Genomic DNA, 16,356 nt, shown 5'->3' on the forward strand with positions numbered 1-16,356 from the left:
CACACACACTCGCACCCTTTTTCCTCTGGTTTTGTCCGCCCTTCTATTTAAGCCGTGAATGTGCTGAATCTCCTCCTTTCTTTGTTGTGACATTTCCAGATCTCGGAGAGCTCTCCGGAAACAGCCTGCTCCATTACAACCGGCTGAATTACTGTAATCTTTTCAAATATCACAATCCCCTTCCATTAGCCCAACCTACTCTTAAGATACTGTGGCAGGAGTGTGTAAATACATCTACAGTCACCGCACACAAAGCAACAATAAACATCTATTAGATAAAAAGGGCTAAACAGATCTGGGTGATTAGAGAGGGGGACAAATAAACAGACACGCTTTGAAATGCGCTTAGCTGCTATTTACAAAAAGAGAGAAAAAAAAAAAGAGTCCTATAAAAGGTTTTTACACCTGCTTTGGTTAGTTTAGTTCATTTACTGTTTAAGTCATTTACAAACATATTTCCCCATATTGATTGTGTTTTGCAAATAATTTTTTATAAAGATCTCTGTACTGTACTTTCTTTTGTGAAATAAGAACTGTTTTTGTTCATACTATGCAAGTCAATGGTGTCCTAAAAAAATATGTTCAAAATATTATCTTTTGTGTTCCATAAAGTGATACAAGTTTGGAATGACAAGTGGGTGAGTAAACGATTTTCACTTTTTAGTGGACTATCCCTTTAAGAAATGTATATGTATAGATTACAGATGATCTACACACTATTTTCACTTTAGTATTTGCTGCTGTGGCCAGAAATATTCCAGCTAAAAACGACTTGCGCTTTGAACCACACACAGATATATATTTTATAATCCGACATTTTTCAGCAAAACCAAATATTTAAACAGACTGAGATTCGGTACGCGGCTGCTAAATGAAGCAGGCATGAAAGCACACTAACTCTGCACTGTCACTGCTTTTTCCACCACATCTTGAAGATAGCTTCAGAGAGCCGCAAGCCTTCAGGCCAAAAAAAAAAAAGGGCGGGAAAATAGGAGTCATTTTCTCCCATCCTGAACTGACACTTTTTCCCTCTTCTCTCCTCACAGCGGTAGATTATCTTCCAATGATAGCGCAGGCCGGGGCCTCAGCGCGGCAAGGCAGACACTAAATTGGCCTGCCGACACACTCGGCACTTATCATACATGCTAATGGACCAGCTCGCTGTGGGCAGGCGGCAATCCTGGCTGGGCGGCTGGGGCACACTGAGAGAGGAAGGGCAGGAACGGTAACAGAAATGAGAGCGACAACCTCCACACTGCCCGCAGGAGGCAAGGGCACTGCCAGGGAGGACATGAGCACAGAATTCACATAATTCTACCGCAGGCACGCATGGGTCTGGTGCGGCACTACTCTTTACGCGTTAAGGGCGAGGAGGGTATTGACTGAGTACTTGATCACTTAATAACGGGCAGCTGAAGGAAAGGATGTGTTCCTGAATATGAGGTGACGAGAGATGACTTATGCAGTCCATACTGTTCCAAGGTTGGAGAGGTGATGATTCCCAGAGGGAGAGAGTGAGGGAGTGATAGAGAATCAAAAAGCGAGTGGGAGATAACGTGTGCAGTCATATGTCCATGAGAACTCCCAGAGAGAGGGTTTACATGGGGTCAGGAAACAGTCACTTCTTCCATGGTGTCAAACAGCCACCAGACTATAAATAACACTTCCTGGGCCAGGACCTAAAATTAGCCTGCTATTGAACGCTCCCTCACTCAGCTGTGGGTCACAATGCTCCAACATCCCACTAGTCAATTAGAGAGACTGGGTACTTATTTATTTTTAGTTTTAAGGGTTTTAAATGGGAGTACTTTAATTAGCATATCATACGTTAGCTGTTAGCATTTGGCACAGTAAAGGTCATTCCCACTATGCAGTGCACTGTGTGTGTGTGTGTGTATCTACTTAACCATATTTTGGGACAAATTTGTACCCAAAAGTGAACAAAATCTCCAAAAACCTCCATTTGGGGACATCCTCATTTGCTAAAACAAAGTGTTTTTTTGTTTTTTTTTTAAGTGTAAAAATGCAGAAAGTTTTCTTTAAGAGGTAGAGGTAGGTTTAGGTTAGAAAACGTATAACTATTTGTATATGAAAACAATAAGTCTATGTAATGTTCCCATTTAGATAGCCAAGTAAACGTGTGTGTGTGTGTGTGTGTTTGTGTACAAGAAATTCCTTTTGCTAACGAAGGCTACATTTATATGATTAAAATATAAATGCAGCCCTGGTAAGCTTAAAAGACTTCTTAATTATTTCTTTAATTAATGAATTATTTCAGACTTTTCACCAGTAGTGTATATTTTGAAAAAATAAAAATAAAAAAAATAAATCATTGAAAAAGTTGCCACATAACACAAATGACCCATAGTGACCACTCTAACTACAGTAAAAAATAACAATAAAAAAAACTAAGGTCAAGAAACTTTCCTTTCAGCTCTGGTGCCTCTTCTAAAGGCATTTTCCAATGGACAAACCGCAGGGACAGTGCTGAAGTCATCCCGGTGCTTTATAGCTGTCCAGGTGATTTCAACCACTTATCCAACACAGTCGGCTCACGTTCACACAGTATTCCTTCATGACAGACAGCACTGGGGGAGATAAAAGTCTCTGGAATGCCTGATAAAATAGAGAATGCTTGGAATGGGACTTCAGAAATAAGCTCCTACACAGACGTAACAGGATATTATGACTCTGAATGTGCTGTTCGAAAGGGATGGAAAATAGTCAAAACAACCATTAGGGTCTGTCTATTAATAGTGATTCCCAACCATATCTGCTCAATCTGGAACTAGTCGCGCTGTGCTTTAGTTTAATTGTTTTCATTGATAAAATAATCAAGAGATAATGTGTGTTCAGCTCGCTAAATGATTTACTTCTGAAGTGGAATTACATTTCAAATGAATCTCTAAAGAGTTCACTTCAAGGTAATCTCGATCCATCAGAACCTCTTCGTGTGGGATCTAACCTGCCTGCTGGATGCTGCGTTCCTGTCTCCAAGCCTGTGGATCAAGGAAATGTCTTCTGAATGTTTAATGTCTGGCGGCATTTCCAGGCCAGATATCAAATGAGCTGATCAGGAAGCCTGGGGTCTGTAGAGACCTCCACCAGTCCAGCTTTCCAGATCCTGGAACCATTTAGGGTCATTTATGGATATCCAGGGCCCTGGCAGCTCGAAAGTGGCCTTACTGGGTCAACAGAGCCTCTCTATAAACAGCTACTGAGCCTGGCTCACTCTCTACTCCACAGCCTGGGGTCGAGGGTCACAGATGGTGCCTCTGAAGATGGCGGCTCACCAAGCAGGCAGTCAACGTACAAAGCTGGCATTTCCACAAGCAGAGGGAGATCATTACAGCCGCTGTACAAAATATTCATGATAATAACAATATTACCATGGTCGAATTAGCAAGTCAAATATGCACACAGGCCTGCTAGCAGACGAGGCTTCAGAGACCACTTTGATCTTGTTGGCAAAAGCAACTTGATGATGGCAATTGAAATCAGTAAGAAGAGCAAAAGAGAGCAAAAGGAAGGACGGGTTTCCGCCCAACACGCCTTGACCTTTTTCTTGTTTTTTAAGCCTTTCGTTCCCTGCTCATCATCTGAGAAATGATCTGAACTGAGAGACCATGACAAAGCTGTCATTTTAAGTAAATGTTTTCCCTTCGCCACATTTATCTTTTTCTTAAACCTTCGTGACTGATATTAGCTATGCAAGTAATTCTCCAATGGCCCAATTTAAGCCAGCAAGTCGATCAACAGCAAGGTTCCTGCTATGAGACGCTGGGGGAAACGTGTTAAAAAAAGAAAAGAAATTCAGGCTCTCTCTAGACGCTCACTGAATAATGAGAACATTTGATGCAATATCATATAAAAATCAATGGAGAGACAGGAGAGGCTGGTCGTACTGTGTTGTCATGTTTAGAATGGAATACTGGGATATACTGTCGTCAGCAGGGTTGGAAAAGCTACTTTAAAACTGCAATTGAAACTACTACTACTACAGTAGTTTAAACTGTAGACAAGCAATTTTGAAATTTAAAAAAAAATATATATCTTTTAAATAGGGTAATATCAATAAAAATGAGCATTAACAACTACAGTAAACACTATTTAAAATAAAATAAAAATTTTATTCATTTTATTCACAAACAATTCACTCTTTTGAGTGGTTCGTTTAAGTGAATCAAAAACATGTAGCCTGATTCCCAAAACAAGTGATTATTATGAAAAAGAAAAAAAAAAAGTTACTGTTTTGAATGCGTCTAATTCACTGTCCTGTATAATATTTCAGCATTAAAGAGAAATATATATTTTTTTCATATATAATAAGCAAAAGGGACACATAACTGAAATGTATCCAAATGAATTAGAATCAAATTAAATCAAGAATTGATAGACAAACAAACACAAAACAAACTGTTTTGGTAACAACTGAGCTACTGTCATTCTAATGAATCAATGAAGCCAAATTTGGCTAGTTAACTCCCCAACGCTGATCATCAACGCTACAAATCAGTACTGAGCTCGATCTCATGGAAAACTCCTGGAGGCTCATGGTTCTCTGTGATTTGTAAGTATAAGTAACTGAACTTAACTGACAGCGCTGACCTTCATTAAAAATCCTGCTAACTGGCTGTCATGTAGAATGACACTGGGGCTGTCCTCATTTCGTGATTCGTCGCGAGCACTGCGAGCTGCATCTGTGGCTCGCCTGCAGAAGCCTCAAGGTCAGGAACCATGTCCCTCTGCTGTCTTTCATTCTCAAAAGCTTGGCAAGACATGGAGAAATCTAATACGAACCGTAGCAGCAAACATAAAATCGCAGGACAGGGCATCAGGTGCCAACATGCAAGAGGCACCCGGGCTTTGATTTTTAAATCTTCTTTCAATCTTTTGCACCACACACTTTTAACAAGCCCCCAGAATGACTGCCAGATCCTTTCCCAGTCTTCCCTGGATGAGGGAATTGCAACGGGGGAAGAAAGACAGGCCTTTACTCCCAGCCTGGCAGACAGGGATCCAAGACACAATTTCATGGTTTGTGGCCGGTGCACACCAGTGACTCCTCATCCCCTTGAAAGCAGGCTGGTCGGGGATAGGGATGACACCCCCCGCCCGTGCGCACACGCACCCGGCAGCCCTGTCACCCTCACTGTACCCTGCCCATTATAAGCACCCTTTCTGCTTCCAGCATCAAATATTAATCCCAGCCCCCGAATTGAAAAATTGCAAAGAGGTGAAAGCAACTCACCATTTTATTATTGATTTCGTGAAAATGAATCTCGCAGACCTTTTCCACCACATCCTCGTTCTCGAAAGTTACAAAGCCGAATCCTGTGAAGAGGGAGAGGATGGGAGAGAGAAAACAGGGGAAAAAAGGAAGGGGGGGGGAAACAGCTCATGATTGAAGTGAACCAACACAGAAGCAGTTAAATGAACAGGAAAAAAGCAACAAATATCTGTTGATTGCTATTATCGTATGGAGAAGGCATAAATGAGCCATTGAGTCGTGCAGCAATCTTCGTTTTATCTGGTCCTAATGCCATGCAAATTATGTATCTAGTACAGAGCAGGAACTCTTTTGCTGTTAAAATGATGAAGTCCTGGGCACTATTAAAATAGCTTTGAGTCTGCTCCTCAGAGATGGAGGAAGCTCAAAGCTGTTTTAATGGGATTTGTAGAGCCAGCCAGCATCTGAATTCCATTACCAAATATTTGATGTTTCTTTGCGAGTTTTTCAATACGTGACACACTATTTTTCCTCATTCCTAAGTGCCTCTACTGAGGATCCATTTTCACCTCACAGAGCACAACAGAGCCACACCATCCATGAGGAATGGGGAACATCCAGTGATAAAAAAAAAAAAATGCACAAACCCACTGAGACTGAGTCTCAAACTAGATATAAATGTTTGCGAACAGAATACTGATAATTTGTCACACACAATGACGCATGCACATATACACACGACCAGGGGGCAAGAAAAGATCTGAAACATGGAGGGACACATTATAAGCTCTAATCAGCTTCGATCATGAATGTTAATCAAGTGACATAAATGCTCAGTAGACGCTTGCTGTTTTCAACTAAAATTTAAATTGAATGAAATGACATGTGGTGTAAGCATTAAATAAAAAGAAAAAAAACGAACTTTACAATACTTATAATTTTCCAAAAATAAATAAATATGCGGTGTTGTTAAAAATATTTTAAATAATGTTACTATAATATATTAAAAAGCTATTTAATACTAGGGATGGCTCGATACCATAATTTTGGCTTTGGTATGATACCAGAATGTGGTACATAGATACATAGGTGACAAATAACCAGCCTCAAAAGATAAGTGAATTGAAAACAATTTTATTAAAATAACAATAATAATAATAATAATAATAACAGATTCATATCTTAATACATTTGTATCAAACTGTAACAAAAAACCTACAGGGAACATAGGTTACATTTTGACTGAGTTTAAAGAAAATAAAAACCACTGAAGTAACTAAATTAATGCAACAAATGTTGCTTTATTGTAAAGTGTTATTCTAACAGTCAAAGAAATATTCAAAATCATGTTATTATTTCTCTCTCTCTCAGATTGTTTTCAGATTTCAGTCTCAGAAAAAGAAAAATCATTAAATATAAACTTCGCTCTTTTATATTACATGACCAAAACTTCACTGGTTCTAGCGTGTCGCACATGCACATTTGAGCTTACTGTATCACATCTGTATGTGCGTTGATCGGTTGTAAATAGAATGAAATCTGAATTTGTGAATGATGCACACACCTGTCAATCTCTTAATTCTCTGAAAAGATCAGGATGAGCAAGCGACAAATGCTTAAAAAGGTTTGATGTGTTGCCTCCTGTGGCAACACATGATTTATAGCAGCGCTTGCATGCAGGTGCAGTAAGGTCAGTTCGTTCACCTTTGTCATCTGTTTTGTATGCAGAGTAATGCCATATTTCACTTCTACTGTTCTCTTTCTTTATTAATTTTGGGTGCGTTGATAGGGTTTCATCTGTTTGATCGCGTTGTTGTGTTGTCACATTTACAGGTTGCGCAGCAATTTGGGAAGCACTGCCTCCTACAGGTGCATTTCGCAACAGCAGCGTGTGAAATACCGAATTGAGCAAAATCATGATGTCATACCGTTTGAAATATAATATATTCCGGTATTTTTCCAGTACCGGTATACTGCGCATCCCTATTTAATACAGTTACAAAACATTTGCAAATAACTACAAGATAATTTCTACTTTCACACCATGGCCAAACCAAACTCCAAAAATGTTTCCCTGTAATTAATGCAAACTTTGAAATTTCTAAAAGTTGCTTCCTCATACAACCACACTCTCACACTTAATGTGCTGTGGTTTACAAGCCTTCAAGTAACAGAAACAAAAAGAACAAAAATAGAACACTTGCCCTGTTGCTTTTAGACAAGGCTTTTGGCTTTTAAGAAAGTGAGAGATAAGTCCTGGGGTCAACAGGTCAAAGAGGTTGACAGCAAGCCCAAAACAGGAAGCCATGGAGCCCCTCTCAACACCAGCCGTGATAAGAGCAGATGAAGAGGCGGGAGGGATGATAAGAGGGCACAGGATAAACAAGCGGTGGCCTCTGGTCCAGTGCCGTGTGACCTCTCAGTGATTATATGTACAGTTTGTTTTGTTTGGGGAAGAAAACACTGGCTGAATTATCTGCTCCCTGACTCCATGACACAGTAGAATCCACTCCTCGCCCTGCTGGGGTAAACACAGAGGTGGATGGCGTGCTGTTAAGAGTCGACAGAACGCTGTAGCTGTGCTGACTGATGGGGTATTAGCTACGCTGGAACAGCATGATGGCTTTGTATTGGGGCATGAGGTAATTAAGGGCAATTATTGTATGTACATGGCTCTAGGGGTGATCTACGGTCACTGCCACACTGTCATCTTCTCCAGAGTTGGAAGATAGCCAGCAGCCCCTCATCGACCCTTCAGCCTGGGCTTAGGTGGCCTCGAGGGTTGACATCATTGACAGGAAGTGAGTTATAGGAGCAGCCGCCCCATGGGAGGATGCTGGAACAGGATTCACAACCAATTACCTAGTGACCTCTTCGCTCGCAATGGCTTCCTGTACAAGCCTATTAAAGCTTCCTGTGACTGATCAGACCTGATGATTCGCTGTAGGCTGGACCAGGTCCTCCCATTGCTCCACTCCCTGACTACTCTGCTCCACCTTTCCTAGCACAGATCTGGGAGTGAATGAATGTAGCTGGTTGTACTGTAGAAGTCACTTTTTTTCTGTACTTCATTTGATAGATGAGCTAGTCGGCCCAGAGCCATATTCATATCATTAAACACTGCCAAGTAGGCCCTCAGTGTCAGCAAATCAGAAAAGATTTGAATGGTCTGAACTGAATTCAACAGAATAGTATGCCTCTATAATTCCAATTAAGTTCCTAAATATCAACTGAATTTAAATTGAGTTAGTTGCAATAATGCAGAATTGCAATAGAATGATAGATAAATTGACAGAACAACAGAACGATATAAACAGATAGACAAACATACAGTCAGATAGATAGACAGACAGACATTCAGACTTTCAATTTAATTCAACTGAAACTCGTGAATCAAGAGAGTCTATTTATAGATTCTGAATTTTGCACAAGCCTGATTAGTCACAGGGCTTGATTACTGCTGCCTGGTGTCCTCTGTTCATTTACAGTACCTATGTTCTTTGTTAAAAAGGACCCAGAAGGATTCATATAAAGCTATGTTTTGTACAGTCAAATAACTGCATGCAAACAATGAGTCTGAAATGAAACATTTAAAAGATGGCATTTGCAATGCTTTTCTACATGGCCAGGCACTGCATGCTAAACACAGACTAACTCTTTAAAGAACGGCCCTGCACATGGAGGAAACATCCCTGGTGATTTCAGCCCAGAGACATTTACATGTGTCTGCAGGCCCCAGGCTGATGGGGCTGCCTTTGAAATCATGAGAGGCAGTTAGTTTTCCATCTCGGGCCTCTGCGCCCTTATCAGCCGCACAGCGACCAGTTCTGACAACCAACAAATCAGCTGTCAGGAGCAATTTCTCAGCAGCCGGGAGGGAGCTGGCACGCATTGGGTGGCTCGGGGAGCCCAACGGCTGCAGAGGGGAGGGGGGTGCGGGGAGCGGGTTACAGTACCTGCACCCCAGCAGGAAGCACCTGAAACTGACATTTCCCTGCCAATTGACAAATCTACTATCAATCCCAAAATTCTCACTGCTCAAAAGTGCAAAAACGGATATAGAAGAGACTAGGGTCAGATATCACAAGAACTTGGGGGGGGGTCTTGGGACCGGCACCATCTGAATCAGCAGGTTCTCTTATTAATTTAGTATGTACACATATGTAAAAAGAAAAAAAAAAAAATCACTTTTTTTACAAACAATTATAAATAAACAGCAATTAAACACACTAACTGTGAAATTAGAATGTAGAAAAACTGAAATAGTATTTTCTTCTAAACATACTCCGCTAATCTTTGTTTTGTTTGCAGCTTAATTATTATTATTATTTTTTTAATTACAGTGTAGCAAAACTATTCTTGTTTTAAAATGTGGGGTTCATCAGGATTGGTATATATTAAAAGGAAAATTAAATTTTGTAAAATAAATCAAATAAATGATGATGAGTAACAAAACAAATGTGTGCAAAATTCTTTAATGTCCATGTTTTCCATAGTGTTTCATCCAACCCCACGTGACTAAGTTAAATCACCCCAGTAGTGGGGAAAGATGTGCCAGCAGTACTCTCTAACGTTCAAAATTTAGGGATGTTCAAAAGAGAAAAAAGCAACAAATAACTGTAAAGAGAGAGAGAGAGACAAAGAATGAAAGAAAAAAAGAAAAAGAAAAAAAACAGACTTTAAAGCAAAAAGTATTAAAACCCTCTCTATCTTTTTGATATCGCTTATCTATTGCAAAATTATCGAATACACAGCAGGTCAATATTGTAAAACAGACAATATAAGAGTAAAGGAATCAGTACTGTTTCTAGGCATAGGCAAGCTAGGCGGTTGCCTAGAGCGCCACCAGCTGGAGGGGGCGCCAATGAGCGCATGTACTGCCACTACATTTTAACAGGGTTGTGATCAAGGACACGGACACCCTGAAATATGACTGCCGCCCTCACTGGATCCCCCAACATCATTGGGCTAGAGTATTGTCATTCTGACGATGCCTGTATGCCATTGGATCAGAGCGCTGTCAATTGCTGCCTCTGATTGTTGCATCCAAAGTTTGCGTTTGGATTTGGAGTGCTCAACAGTGCCATTAGATCAATGGGTTCTGTCAGTGTTTTGGCAAGGTAAGGCTTTTTTTTTTTTTGCCGTGCAAGTTCAAAGGCCAATTTAAAATACTGGTACATAAAAAAGTGCTCAAAATCAGTATTTTGTTTAGGCAGTCGACAAATCATGTTTCATGTGAAACTGGTCTAAAAGGTGTGTGTTTTTGCGCCAATGCATCCTTAAAGGTTCAGTGTGTCGTGTAATATTCCCATATAAAACTTTTTCAGCCAGTTAAAAAAATATTGGTGTAGTAAAATTCGCTAATTCACAAGATCAATACATACTTTATTAAACTGCTTTGTCAAAAAAAGGGAGCCGCGTCATACATATAGCTGCATTCCGATTACTTTTATGTCACTGATCAGGCTTTTATAGGCCTATGTAGTTTGGGGTAACAAAGGGTTTTCTATGTTTGACTGAAATAATAATGCAATAGGCCTAACTGACACAACAACAACAAAACAATTGAACAAAAAAACAGATAAAGTCAAAAAGTTGCCGTTGATAATATCTAAACATGTATCCGAATCCAAATGTAATAAAATGAATTTATGTGTGATGACAATTTCTTAGCAACTAGGTATTGTAACAGAGCTATACAGGCATCCAGTGGCTATAATGGTATCACAGATAATAAACTGTGCAAAATGTTTTATCTTAACAATCAATTTACAAATAGGCCTAATGCATTCAGATTTGTGGAACTCACAATGCGCTGAATTTCCACAAATTAGTGTCGTTATATATATATATTTTTTTTTTTACTAGCATTACTATCTTAAAATTTACAGAATTTTCAGATCATCAAAAAAAAAAACAAGCAAAAAAAAAAAAAAAACACTGCCAACCACAATCTCTAACTGCATCAAGTGTAGCAGGTAAGAACAGGTAACGATCCCGCACGCTGCCTTTGTCAGAGTTCAGGGCGCTATCGGCAGGGTGAGCTCTCGACCGAGCACTGGAAACGGCAGCAAATCAAAAACCTTCAGCGCTCCTAATGACAAGACCGGCGCTGCTAACAGGATCTCTTAATGAAGGAGTGCCGATACCAAGGGCCCTTCTCTGCATCCTCTGCAAAGTCAAGCGAAGGAGAGGACGGGAACAATGCAAAACAACAGCTGCCTCGGCGCTGGCAGAGGAGACGTCGCATTTTTCCGCCTCAAACACCCCAAGGCATTATCTCGCTCAGTTAGTGACTTAACCACTCTGAACAGGCCATTTCCTTACATTGGAAACCACTTCTGCCTTACAGCCCACCTACACCAACGCAGCGCTCCTACAACATGACACGCACATCTGTTTTGAAGCGGTATGCTTGAGAGAGAGAAAAAAAAGAAACGCATCTATTTTTTTCGCTTAACTTGTCTTGAGATCCCTCAATGACAACACATGGATTTCCAATCTCGGGGAGGATAATAAGTGTTAGTGGCTATTACGGAGGCGTCTGGCTGCCATCTCACACTTATTAGCCAGAGCGAAGCAGGCCGGGTCTCAACAGACACCCAGACATTCACAGCCTCTTACAAAACAAAGAGCCACTGCCACGCTGAATGCCAGTCCCCCTCGGAGCCCAGCACAAATAAAATTAAAATGCTAAATCAATGAGCCTTCCTCTGACCTTTGCTTAAAAAGCCGGGGGTGCCTGGAGCGGTTCGATGTATTTAAAGGGAAGAGGTACACAACCGAATCAGATATTATTACGGCCACCTCGTATCCTTTCCAGAGACCAGAGATGGTAAATAGATTGCGTGTTGCATATTAAACGATGGGGAAAATAGCATGCCTATGGACATTCTCATGAATGCACAGACACGCTTGCATGCGCGCGCACGCAAAATGGCGCGGATGGCGTACCACCTGAATCTGTGATTCGTACGATGGTATGCGAGATCAGATGTTGAATAATATATGACCACAAGATGAGTTCAGGATGGGCAACTCTAAAACAAGCACAACACTTAGTATAAACAAAAAGTCCTGTGTGCTGCAAAAGTTCGGAACCTCAAAAACATCTTGGAAAACCTTTATTTGCATGCATAACTCAACATACTGAATATTCCGGCTCTATTCCATAATTTCCTGATTTTGTTTTTTTTCTACATCTTATTTTTTTGTCATCTCACTACAGTCAGGGTTTCAACTGCACGATTAATCGAATGCGATGGCCATGCACATTTTGTCAGTAAAGCCGGTTCTGTATTCAGCAGTAAATCTCCATCACCTGCTTTCAGATGGAGCAGCATTTACTACACAGAGCCGTAGTTCTCTGTATGTAAGGGATACAGAACCCTTTTAGATTATAAGGTTACAATTAGGCCTAACAACTTAACCCAAACTTACATTTAATTACTATTTATTTTTAAACAGATAAAATAACACTCAACAAAAAAAAAATTGTATGCAAACATGTAAATTGTACAATGCAGTTTTTAAATTAACTTATAAATAATACTATTTCTAGGCTATTTATTAAAATATATTCAATTACACACTGGCTGTCATAGCATGTTTCATAACGGATTAATTTAAACATACATCAAATAATTAAGACTAACAGGTTTATTAAAATATAATGAGTATATGGTGTAATATTTGGTGAAATGCTCCTCTCTAGACTTAATTTCTCTAGTGAACTAACGAGCTGTGGACACTGATGACTTGCTGAGGTAAATTAAATGCTATTTTATTTCCACGCTTTTTTGTTGATGTCTTTCCGCGGTTGAAACACTGATTGAGCAATTACATGAGGCATGAGATGTTAAGTCATGTTTATTTGCGTTAAAACTAGTAGTAAAGAGGAAGGAATGATCGCGTTCACTCGCGCTTCGCTCTACACAAGTCTGCGGGGCGTCACGGCTCCGACACGGGAACCGGAGCTGATCACGGCCGCTCGAGTCATTGTTTGTGTTGGGTTTATACCACCACGTTTCTGAACCGTCCCAGAAGCGGCTCTCCAAGGCGTTTATACAGCGATCTGTCATGACACAAAGACTGTCAAAACGGCATTTACTATTTGAATTTCCTGAAAAAACCCCAAAAAAACCTGTATTACACATGCGTACCGAACCGAAAGCTATATATAGCTGAGAGTAAGTATAGAAAAATGTATATTTGAAAATAAATAAATGTATATTTATTCTAAGAATTCCCATGATGTAATAAACTTCCATAAAGTCCCGATGAAGTCATTTTTTAAAAACAATGAACATTTTTTTTCTCCAAAAATAAATAAATACAAAATAAATAAAAAAATGTGGATGATACTGAAAGGTATTTACTTTGATTTGATTTTATTCTATTTTCTATTTTACAGCCACAGAGCAGTTTAAAAATTAATCTTGGAATAATGACAACTGACATCGATACTATGGCCAATGTAATTATGTTAAAGGCAGGCATTTCCTTCATTTTAAGTCACTGCAGTACAGTAGCTACCAATAAATGAAAATTTCAAAGTTTCAGCTACATTTAGTTTCCTCACACCAGTAAGAAAGGAAACTTATGACACAGCTGCACAGCATGCTTTCTGCACCTCACCCTGTAATAAATGCTAAGCTGCTTTTTAAACACTGTTTGCAGATTCTGAGGCATAAAGACCAGGCCAGTGACATCAGCAGCTCCGTCTGTTACGGGTGGGTGGCTGCCACAGTAGGAAAGTGACAGGGCAACATTCTGCTACATAAGTTAGCATATGTCTGCGCGTGTGTGTCTGCATGCATATGTCTCTTTGTTCATGCATTTAAGGAGAGTGCATGAAAAAGATTTTTGTTTGTTTGTTTGGGTGCTTTTCCCAATATGCTCTTGCTGTCAAACACTGCCCTGGAAGCGAAAAAGAAAAAAGAATTGCGATGTGCCCAGACAACAAGTTACAGCAATAAAATCAAAGCCAGTGTCAATTAATTTCTCTCCACTCTGATAAATGGGGCCCCTTTCTCATCTATTAATAATGAGAGCAGAAAGCACCACAAGAACATCTGTCAATGAGTTTCATTTTTTCTCCCGGCAGACAGTTGGCTGTCCCCTGTGCTCACATGTGCTGGGAGGAGCTCTATTCTTCGGCCTGAAGACACCCATGGGGAGTGGAGAGAATGATCCTTAGGAGTCAATAAATAGATTGGCATGCATCGATGGGAGTTTGCGGCCTTATTTACACATCCGCTTAATCAAAAAGAAGACGGGCAGGGAGAAAAATAGCCTCTCGGTAAGCTCTCTGGAACTTGGAACTCTTGTAAACTAAATGAGACTAGACAGAGTAATCGATTGTAGCTCCAGCCACCCCACTACATTATAATGACTTGGGAGAGATGCATGGCTTTCAGAGAAACCGAAGAGAGGACCTAAAAAAGAATTTGGGGGGGAAAAAGAGAGAAGTGTATAAAGCTAAAACTTCTTGAAGCTGAGCGCTACTGCTGACGCTTTATTAATCTTTTACTCCAGTCGAGTGTGTGTGAGGAGCGGTGGTAGATAGATCTCAAGGGTGCGGAGATAAACTAAGCCGCAATACTAGAGAACTAGCGGGGCAAATTAATGCACCTGCCACTGGCATGTTAGGAACAAGTTCTATTAGCACGAGTGATTAACACGCAGGCCTTTAATGTGTACTCTGAAACAGGGGTGCTCTTTGTTACACCTTTGACAACTTAAGAATAAAAATCTTAAAAAAAACAACAACAAAAAAAACAAACAAAAAAGTAATTTTATTTTTAAACAAAATATTTTAGAAAAAAATATTTATATTAACATTAAAAAATAAATACATGTAAAGGTATAAAAAAAGTATAGCTTAACACATTCAGGTGTTTTAATAAAACAAAATAATATGCATACGTTTTGGTAATTAGCATGTGTTACAAAATGTACTTTGACACTGAAGCCGCAAATAAAATTGTCTGAATATCTTTGCATTATATAAATTGGAAAGACCAAGTGGAACGGATTTTAAATAAAACGAGCCCACTTTCTGAGCAATCATTTAACAAAAAATAAGTTTGTTAGGTTTTAATTGATAAAATAATAGATATACTGTTCAAAATTAAGGAACACATTACTGCTTTGGTGTAGGGATGTGCTAGTCGACTAAACGGTACAGCTACTGCTAGTTGAAAATGAAATCAATAGTCGATTACACGAGAGAGAAAAAAATACCATAATATTAATGTTACATTGAAAACATTTTAACAAGCTAAAATAAAACTTTTGAAAAATAATAAATATCAAAATATTTAAATATATAAATATTTTTTAAAATGTATCTGGGCGGAAACTACAATTTTACCTCAGACCTTGCATGCGTTTTCTTCATGTCAGTTGCGGCAAGCTCAAAATGACCACGTGAAGAACCAGCAAGATGTAGGATTATTTTGAATTAGAAGGAAACGGAAAAGTTGTGTGTAAACTGTGTAATGTCCAATTGGCTTACAATAACTCTACTGGAGCGATGCGTAATCATATTCAATACAGGCACGTATGCGTTAGCTTGAAGACTAGCCAAAGCCAGCAAATGTCAATCATGTCATACACTACAACCCGCCGCTGTGGTCCGCGATCCCATCCGCGCCGTCTATTCCTCGAAGACCCACTTCGGTGGTGGTGCGGGATTTCCAGGCTCTTTTCAAAACCGTCTGTTTGCTTGTAGTTTTCTCTCTGTGTGCCTGTAACTTCAGTTCCTGCCGAGCGCGGTTTGTTTTTCAAGTACAGAATTGCCTCTAGTCCTCTCTTTCGCCAGACCACGTTAACATGTTAAATTCACTGAACAAATGCGCATGGTCTGAGTAAGTAAACAGAGCATTGTTTTGTTTTTAGACAATATAGCCAACATGAAGTACATTTTTAAAAGCTGTTTTAATGCTATTCCTTGATAAACTTTACTATTGTTTTTGACTTGTGTTTTAATATGTTGGCTAACGTTATATGAAAATGAAGAATTCTGTCAGTCTATTTTCCATTTCTGCATTGCTCCAGCTGATCTGAATAAATAAGCTATGCACTGGTTTATGTTGAGTGTATGCTCTTCCTTATTTTCTGTT

General features: G+C 39.6%; 1 protein-coding gene across 16 annotated transcripts in view; it reads right to left on the reverse strand.

The window, feature by feature from the left end:
- msi2b (musashi RNA-binding protein 2b) overlaps nt 1-16,356 on the reverse strand; it is a 277,265-nt gene that overhangs the window by 58,073 nt on the left and 202,836 nt on the right. For all 16 annotated transcript variants that reach the window (XM_058799283.1, XM_058799287.1, XM_058799296.1 and 13 more), the window contains one exon: nt 5,252-5,334. In XM_058799283.1, the coding sequence (XP_058655266.1) occupies nt 5,252-5,334 (83 nt within the window). The remainder of the gene's footprint in view (nt 1-5,251; nt 5,335-16,356) is intronic.

The sequence above is a fragment of the Onychostoma macrolepis genome, chromosome 15, assembly GCF_012432095.1.
Source record: "Onychostoma macrolepis isolate SWU-2019 chromosome 15, ASM1243209v1, whole genome shotgun sequence".
In the NCBI taxonomy this organism is placed as follows: domain Eukaryota; kingdom Metazoa; phylum Chordata; class Actinopteri; order Cypriniformes; family Cyprinidae; genus Onychostoma; species Onychostoma macrolepis.